This window comes from Motacilla alba, chromosome 9, assembly GCF_015832195.1.
Source record: "Motacilla alba alba isolate MOTALB_02 chromosome 9, Motacilla_alba_V1.0_pri, whole genome shotgun sequence".
Lineage (NCBI taxonomy): Eukaryota > Metazoa > Chordata > Aves > Passeriformes > Motacillidae > Motacilla > Motacilla alba.
The window spans coordinates 23,872,495-23,882,018 of record NC_052024.1 but is presented as its reverse complement, the minus strand read 5'-3'; the positions used below and the strand labels follow the sequence as shown (position 1 = coordinate 23,882,018).

The following is a 9,524-nucleotide window of genomic DNA, read 5'->3' as shown; positions in this document are numbered from 1 at the left end:
AATTCCACCCCAGCCCCTCCCCACCCTCCCAGGGAAGGATTTCCTCCCAAATTCCCAGCTATCCCTGCCCTCTGGCAGTGGGAATCCATTCCCCCTCTGGTTTTCCTGCAGCTTTCCACTCCTTGTTTCAGTAGAAAGGACTAAAGGTCCCTTCCTCACCTTCCCCACAGAACTCTGGCAGCTCTCACCTGCTCCAGGTCAGCTCCTCCCTTCCCTAATTGCACCAATTCCCTTTTTTCTCCTCACCAAGGCACAGCAAAACCACAACATGCGGCCCTGGGGGGTGAATTCCTGCCAGGAGAGTGCCCAGCCTGCAGGAGCAGCGGTGAAATCCTGGGCACAGCATTCCTGGGGGTCACTCCTGCCAAACCCATGGCCCTGGGGCAGGATCCCGGGGAATTCTGTGCCCGTGGGTCATCCCAGAGCTCCCAGGTGTCCCCAGGCTCCGCAGGCTCTGAGCTCTGCATCTCCTGGGCTTCCTCAGCTGCTGGCCTGGCCCAGCTTCCTCAGGAATGCAGAATTCCATCATTAATGGCGCTTGGAAAATTGTGCTACATCAAAGAAACGCTGGAAAAAAATCTCCCTGATCAGCTCCTGCCCATCCAAGATCAGATTTCTTTCTTTTCTCCACCTGCAAAGCCAGTGTGAGGTGAAAGGGCCAACCTGACCTCAGCAAGGACAAAATTCCTGCTTTTCCCCCATCCCTGCTTTCCTGCTGCCTGCCCAGCACAGCACCCACAGCCAGGAGGTGACCGGGAGGGATGAGGAGCAGAAAAAGCACCCAGAGCTGAGAAATTCTGTCAAGGGTGAAAACTGAAAGCGAGAGAGAAAGAGCTCCCCGAAAGTGCCACGAAACCACGGGCACAGCTGGCATCACCCACAGCTCTGGGGCCGCGCCCAGGCAGGCTGAGCTCACAGGATTCCCGAATTTCCAGGGGGATGCAGCTCTCCCTGCAGCTCCATCCAGCCCTGGCGGTGCTTCCTGGAGGTTTTTATTCCTCTTAATTCCGTGGGAATTTAAAACAAACCCCACAGGGAGCCATAAAATCCTGGAAGGAGTTGAGTTGGGAAGGGACCTTAAATCCCAGTTCCATGGGCAGGGAATGGGAATAATCCTGAGCCTGTGGGCTGGGCAGTGATGTTCCTCAGTGTTTATTCCACAGAACCATTAAATCATGGAATGGTTTGGGTTGTTGGGCTTGGAAGTGACCTCAAAGATCACCCAGTTCCACCTTCCCCTATCCCAGGGTGCTCCAAGCCCCATCCAGCCTGGCCTTGGACAATTCCAGGGATGGGGGATCCAAAATTTCTCTGGGAATCCACAGTTTCTCTGGGCTGGGGCCTCCCCACCCTCCCAGGGCAGAATTTCTCCCTGATCTCTGCTCCTCCCAACTCAGTGGGAGAAATTCCCTGCCCCAAATGCACCCTGAGGGTTTTTAGGGAATCCCAGCCCCAAGCCAGGGATTCCCAGTGGCTTCATTCCTTTCCCAGGATGAATCCCTTCCCCTGGCGAGGGCATTGGAGCTTTGGAGCCTGCAAACAGCAGCCTCTGACTTTGGGGATCCCAAGCTGGGTGCTCCCAGAGCTGGCAGGAATCCAGGAGCCAGGAACCAGCAGGGATCGTGGGGAAATCTCAGGAATTCTGGTGGCAACTGGGAAAAAAAAGAGCCAAGAGATGCAGTGACTGAGCCAGGATTTTAGAGGTGCCAGCACCCCAAGAAAGCTCCAGAAACACCATTTAATCACCCCCTGAGGCAATGCCAGCAAGAGCAGAGGTTGGGGATTAGGAATTTCAGGGAATTCCACGAGGAATCAGAATCAGCAGCCACAAGAACACCAGGAAAGTTTCTCCTGACCCTTTCCCCCCTGTTCTATGGAGCCATCAGTTCCCAACCCAAATCAGAAACAGCTGCTCCCAGTGAGGCTCCTTGGGGATAAATCTGACCTTGGATCTTCCCAAAAAATGGTCCAGAGGCAAAGAAATGATTCAATATTCCACAGGTTCTGCGAGTGGCAAATAGGATCAGATCACTTTTATTTGTTGCACCCAGAAATCCCAATCCTTGAGACATTTTCCCATTTTTTAACGGAGCAGTGCTCTCTGTCTGCAGCTGCCCATCAGCCTGGGTGGGATCGACTCACCCTGCAGCCTGAATTTCTATTTCTCTGTAATTATTGCTTAATTAGAGCTATGAAATTATTGCTAATCCCGGTGCCAGGCAACAGGGCTGCCCTGCAAAGAACCAAACCCTTTCCACTGAGGATGCCACCAGTGACTCCACGGCCTTCCCAAAGGGTTTGGAGCCTGTCCCTGAGGAAAACCCACCTAATTTTAAATCCCAGGAGAAACAGCACCCCAGAGCTGGAGGGAAACATCCCTAAACCTCATTTCCCTCAAAGCAAGGGTGAGCCCACCATTCTTACCTGGAAGCCTTGGCCAAAATGAAGGGGAAAATTCACTTTCTGTTTATTGGAGGGGAGAGCAGCCAAGACTGAGAGAGCAGGCAGGACATTTCCAGGAACCTCCCGCTTTTTCAGAAGAGCGGGGCTGGAGCTGATCCCATTTCTCATCTCTCAACTCCCCAGGCCTCAAAACCAAACTGAGCCCAGGGCTGGGGCTTGGGGGCTTTTCTCACCGGGTTTCTTTCTGATCTGTGCTTTCCCTTTCTGCCTCAAGCAGGATTTTTGGGTATTGATCTGGGGGAGGGCAGAGCCCCGAGCAGGGATTCCCCGAATTTTGACTGTATTAGATCAAATCTAATTTTATAGAGACCCAGAACAATCCTTGCTTTTCTCTGGAGGATAATTCCAACAGAAGTAATTTCTGGTTGAAATACAGGCAGTGGAATTATATTTTCTTGTGTAAAAAACACAGGGCTGCTAACACTTTTATAACTTAACACTGATAAAATATATATCTATAAAATAGATGTGATATTTATTATCTATACTGTCTATATATCTGTATAACTATATTATCCATATTATATTTATTATATTTACTACATTTTTATTTACTATATTTACTATATTTACTATATTTACTATATTTGTTATATTTGTTGTATTTGTTATATTTATTCTATTTATTCTATTTATTCTATTTATTATATTTATTATATTGGGCAGGCCCTGGCACAGGGTGCTCAGAGCAGCTGTGGCTGCCCCTGGATCCCTGGAATTGTCCAAGGCCAGGCTGGACACTGGGGCTGGAGCAGCCTGGGACAGGGGAAGGTGGAACTGGATGAGCTTTAATGTCCCTTTCAACCTAAAAAATGCCACAATTTTATGATCCCATGAAATAAACACAAAGCAACATCACAGATCTTTAATTATTCCCATTCCATTTCAGCATTGCTTTTCACTCCTCTGGGACTGCACTTGCTCAAGGAGTAATTCTCATATTTAAATAGATTATAGTGTATAAAACATATCCTTTATAATGTATAAAACATATCATTTTGCTCCAATATGGTTACTATAAATATTAATTATCAAGATTTTTCATTCAGGCTAAGCCTGGTCAAGCAGAGGGTGCTTTGAGGAGAAGGAGGAGAAGATGGATTTCTTCTTCCTTTGGGAAAAAAATTTCCACTCGCCAGAATTAAAATCCCAGAATTTGGGTGGGAAGGGACCTTAAATCCCATCCCATTCCAGCCCTGCCAGGGGCAGGGACACCTCCCACTGTCCCAGGGTGTTCCAAGCCCACCCAGCCTGGCCTGGGACACTGCCAGGGATCCCAGCAAGGATTCTGGGAGAGATCTGTAGGATATCATCAGGATATATCCCAATTTAGCCAAAAAATTCAACCCAAACCCCACCCCAGCTGTGCCCCTGCTGGGAAACCTCGTGTCCTGCTGGAGCAGGGACTGAGAAACCTGGAAAGCCAAAGTGGTGCCTTTCAGGAACAGCCCCGCTGCGCATCCCAAAATTCTCTTTCACTTTTGGCTCTCGGAAGCCGCGGCTCCTCCACGAGCTGGAAACCACAGCCCACGGTGCAGTGACGGGGCAGGGGTGGAAAGCACAGAGAGAAATTGGAAAATGAGGCACTGCTGGTATTGGGGCAAAAAGAGCTCTCAGGACACGCCACGGGCTTCTTATAGGAAACAGCGAAAATGCAAAGAACCTGAAAATGCAATATAAAACTCTTGATTCATCCTGCTCCCTTGCAGTTTGACAGCAAAAATCCCAGTGACTTCGTGGCAGTCCCAAGGCACAGAAAAGTTTTCTGCAGCCTTTTGGGGCAGCTGAGAATGGCCACGAAAAATAGGAGCTGAGATTGAAACGTTTGTTGATTTATCTGAACATTTCTGCAAAATCAAACATTCAGGCAGGTTTTCACAAACATTCGCTAGTGACAGTCTGTCATTCGAGAATCAGAGAATCGTGGAATGGTTTAGGCTGGAAAATATCCCAAAGTTCGTTCAGTCCAACCATCCCCAGCAGTGCCAAGGCCACCCCTGAGCCCTGTCCCCAGGTGCCACCTCCCCAGGGCTTTAAATCCCTCCTGGGATGGAGACTGCCCTGGGCAACCCCTTCCAGCCCTTTCCATGAAGGAATATTCCCGGATATCCAATATGAACTCCTCTGGTGAAACCTGAGGCTGTTTCCCCTTGTCCTGTTCTTTTTCCTTGAGAGGAAAGCAGGATAAAGAACAGAAATGGGAAAAAGCTGGAGAGAGATGATTTCCAAGGGACGGAGGGACAGAACAGAGAGGGAATGGCTTCACACTGAGAGAGGAGGAGGTTTAGGTGGGATTTTGGGAAGGAATTCCTGGCTGGGAGGGAGGGGAGGCCCTGGGATGGAATTCCCAGAGCAGCTGGATTGGCATCCCTGGATCCCTGCAGTGCCCGAGGCCGGGCTGGCACAGTGGAAGGTGTCCCTGCCGTTGGAATGAGAGGATCTCAAGGTCCCTTCCCACCCAAACCATCCCACGATGTTGTGACTCCACGGAAGTTCATCCACACGCCTGGCACTGACCCGAACCAACGCCGCTTTTCGGGAAGCGCTTTGCGCTGGCAGAGCCCGAGGAAGGCGCTCCAGCCCAGCCCGGCCCGTGCGGGATTCCCGGCCCCGCCGCTCTCGGGATGAGCGCGGCCGGCGCGGGGGGAAATCCCGCTGCGAGGCGGCTCTATAAGAGCTGCCCCCGGCGGGGAGCGACGGCAGCGAGATGGAGCGGGGCGGCAGCGGCGAGAACGGCACCGGGAGAACCGGGAACGGCACCGGGAACAGCGGGAATGACTCCGGGAATGACTCCGGGAATAACTCCGGGAACAGCGCCGGGAACGGCCCCGGGAGCGGGCTGGCAGCGCCGCCTGGCGGCCGCGGGTGGGCATGGCTGTGCCTGGCGCTGCTGCTGCTGCTGCTGCCCCCGGCCCGGGCACGGCCCGGCCCGGCCCCGGCACGGCACGGCTCGGCCCCGACACTGCCCGGCCCGGCCCCGGCACGGCACGGCTCGGCCCCGACACTGCCCGGCCCGGCCCCGGCACGGCACGGCTCGGCCCCGGCACGGCCCGGCTCGGCCCCGGCACGGCACTGCCAGCCCCCCGCCCAGTGCCTCAGCCGCTCCCGGCAGCTGCTGGAGGCCGCCAGCGCCTCCCCGCAGCGCCTGAAGGTGCGCGGGGAACGGGATGGGACGGGGTGGATGCGGGGGGCTGGGGTGGTAGCCAGGAGGGCAGGGATGGGGTAGAGGTGGCACCAAACCAGGCAGGGATGGGCCAGTGGTGGTGCCCAGGAGAACAGGGATGAAGCAGGGGTGGTACCCAGGAGAACAGGGATGAAGCAGTGGTGGTACCCAGGAGGATAGGGATGGGGCAGGGGTGGTGCCCAGGAGGATGGGGATGGAGCAGGGGTGGTACCCAGGAGGATGGGGATGGGGCAGGGATGGTGCCCAGGAGGGCAGGAATGAGCAGGGGTGGTGCCCAGGAGGATGGGGATGGAGCAGGGGTGGTACCCAGGAGGATGGGGATGGGGCAGGGATGGTGCCCAGGAGGATGGGGATGGGTAGGGATGGCTCCAAACCAGGCAGGGATGGAGCAGTGATGGTACCCAGGAGGGCAGGGATGGAGCAGTGGTGGCACCCAGAGAAGTGGTGAAGGTGCCCAAAGGCCAGTGAGGAACCAGTGGTGGTGCCTAGAAGGGTGGGGATGGCACCAAGGCAGGCAGGGATGGGTAACTGTGGTCCCCAGGAGGGCAGGGATGGTCCCCAGGCACCAGCTGGGCACCCAGGGGCTGCTGAGAGAACCCAGGAGGGCAGGGATGGGACAGTGGTGACACCCAGGAGGGCAGGGATGGGGCGGTGGTGACACCCAGGAGGGCAGGGATGGGACAGTGGTGACACTAAACCTGGAAATCCCGAGCAGTTTTCCTCCCCAGGATGACAGGGATGGTCCCAGGAGGGCAGGAGTGTCCCCAAGATTTCAGTGGTGGCCCCAGGATGTCAGTGATGGTCCCCAAACTATTTCCTTTAAAATATTTAAATATAAGTATTTAAATTTAATTTATTTTAAATATAAGTATTTAAAATTAACTTTAATTTAAATTTAATTTAGATGTAATACATTTAACCCCAGTCCTCACAGAGCCTCCTTCCTGGGGTTCGTCTGAGCGCAGCTACGTGAAATTGTATCTGTGTATCCAACTGTGTCTATTTACAGATAAATGTATACAAATACAGAAATTGCCTCCTGAAGCTGCCAAGGACCCTTTTTTATTCCCTTTTCACCTCAGGAATCCAACGTCCTGGGATTCGAGTGCACCCTCGAGGAGGTGGATCTGCAGGACATCACTGAGAACCAGCTGAACACCCTCAGAGCCTGCAGAGCCCAGGACCCAGGGGTAAACGCAGAGAAATTACGGATCAAATTTAAATTTTACCTCATGGTTTCACGGAATCTATCATCCACACTCCCACTAAATCACAAAATTAATTCTTCTTCGATTTGCAGCCTGGAAATTGCCCAGCCCTGGAAAAATCAACTTTCGATGAGGTAAATAGAAATTTCCCAAAAAAAACCTCCTTCTTTTCCTCAGGGCGCGTTTAAAGGAGCAGCAGATTCCCACATTTCCTGACAATCCCATTTGTTTCCTGACAATCCCGTTTGTTTTCCCCAGGGGAAATGCCTGCGGGGCATCTCTGAGGACGTGAGAGCCTACAGGGCACAGCTGAGGAGCCTGCCCGACCCCCAGCTGCTGGCAGCCCTGGACGGGATGATGGAGGTGAGGATTCCTGCCCCGCGGAGCCCCAAATTCAGCAGCTGGGGAGGGGAAACCTCGATTTCCCCTCCAAACATTGAAATCTAACAGACCTGGTGACAAAGCGTGGATTAGAGGTGGATACATCAAATTTTAGCCTCAGTCTATAAATGCAATCATGAAATATTTGAAATTTTAGCTTATTAATGATAAGATTCAATATTTCAGATTTTATGCACGGTCTGTTAATGCAATCATGAAATAGTTCAAAATTCACCTTTTTAATGATCAATTCAGTATTTCCAATTTTACCCTCACTCCGTTCAGGGTAAAATAAATATTTCAAAATGTTCCCCATTAATGCTATCATTAAATATTTCCAATTTTATCCTGAGTCTTTTAGTGCTATCATTAAATACTTCAAAATGTATCCAATTAATGACAAATTGAATATTTCCAAATTTTCCCTCACTCTACTGATGATAAATTGAATATCCCAAATTTTTCCCTCACTCTGTTCATGATTATTTAAACATCCCAATTTTTTCCCTCTATTTATGACAAATTAAATATCCCAAATTTTCCCTTCAGTCTATTAATGATAAATTAAACATCCCAAATTTTCCCTCAGTCTATTCACCATAAATTAAATAGCCCAAATTTTTCCCTATTACTGATAAATTAAACATCCCAAATTTTTCCCTCACTCGATTCATGGCAAATTAAATATCCCAATTTTTCCCTTCAGTCTATTCATGACAATTTAAGTATCCCATATTTTTCTCTCACTCTGTTTATGACAAATTAAATATCCCAAATATTAAATATCCCCTCATGGGAAATTAAAATATCCCACATTTTCCCTCACTCTATTGATGATAAATTAAATATCCCACATTTTTCCCTATTAATGATAAACATCCCAAATTTTTCCCTCACTCTATTCATGATCAATTAAATATCCCAATTTTTTCCCAATTTGTCGATTAATGACAAATCAAACATTCCAAATTCTTCCCTCATTCTATTCATGGTAATTTAAACATCCCAAATTTTCCCCTCACTCTATTTAGGGCAAATTAAATATCCCAAATTTTTCCTTCACTCTATCCATGATAAATTAAATATCCCCAATCCTTTCCTCAGTCTATTGGGATAGCCCAAATTTTATCCCAAATTATATCCCAATATCCCAAATTTTTCCCTATTAATGATAAATTAACCATCCCAAATTCTCCCCTTGACCCATCCTTACTCCCCACTCTTGCCGCTCATCCCCGAGGGGGTGAAAATCCCGGGGATTTTTGGGTTTAAGCCGTTTTCTAACCCCTGCAGGCCCTGGGCAACAGCACCGGGCAGGGTCCGGAGGCGCCGCTGGCATCATCGGGATCATCGGGATCATCAGGATCACTGGGGCTGGGATCATTGGGATCATCGGGATTGGGATCATCAGGATCATTGGGATTGGGATCATCAGGATCATTGGGATCATCAGGATCATTGGGGCTGGGATCATGGGGATCATCAGGATCACTGGGATCGTTGGGCTCATCAGGATCCTCAGGATCACTGGGATCGTTGGGCTCATCAGGATCGTCGGGATCGTCGGGATCATCGGGATCGTCGGGATCGTTGCCGTTCGCGGAGCGGCTGCGGCTCTGCGGGGCCCTCCTGGCCCTGCGCATCCGCAGCGTCACCATCTGCAGGGTGCTGAGCTTCCTCAGCTCCCCCTGATCCCCAGGAGATCCCGGGGGGAAAACGCCCGCTGAGGATCCCACGGAATTCCCACAAGCTGTTTTCAGGGAGTTGCGCCTTCGAAGCTTTGTTAAATTCCCGGGGTTTGGGGATTTAAGCTACATCTGAGCACCAAAATGTTCCTAAATCTGATTTACTCGCATTTAATCTGCTGATCCCTCAGGGACTGAGAGCCGTTCATGGTAATTCCTCTTCTTGGGGATCCCTTCCACCTCGGGATATTCCATTCCATGATTTATTTGGGATCGCATTCCATTCTGTTCCCTGATTTATGGCGACATTCCTTGATTAGAGATTCCATTCTATTTCATGAGTTATGGTGATATTCCTTCATTTAGGATGATATCCCAGTCCATTCCGATTTATGATGATATTCCTTGATTTATTTATGATGATATTCCTTGATTTATTTATGATGAGATGCCCTGATTTATTTATGATGATATTCCTTGATTTATTTATGATGAGACGCCCTGATTTATTTATGATGATATTCCTTGATTTATTGGAGATTCCATTCTATTTAATTATTTATTTATGATGATATTCCCTGATTTATGTATTATTATAATCCT

The 9,524-nt window shown here is 49.9% G+C and overlaps 1 protein-coding gene across 1 annotated transcript; it reads left to right on the top strand.

Annotated features, from left to right (window-relative positions):
- Positions 1-5,170: 5,170 nt before the first annotated feature.
- Positions 5,171-9,389, top strand: IL12A (interleukin 12A). Its single transcript, XM_038146120.1, has 6 exons — positions 5,171-5,328; positions 5,512-5,614; positions 6,730-6,837; positions 6,948-6,989; positions 7,114-7,297; positions 8,786-9,389. The coding sequence occupies exons 1-6, from the start codon at positions 5,171-5,173 to the stop codon at positions 8,926-8,928; spliced, it is 738 nt and encodes a 245-aa protein (XP_038002048.1). The 3' UTR covers positions 8,929-9,389.
- The last annotated feature ends 135 nt before the right edge of the window (positions 9,390-9,524 follow it).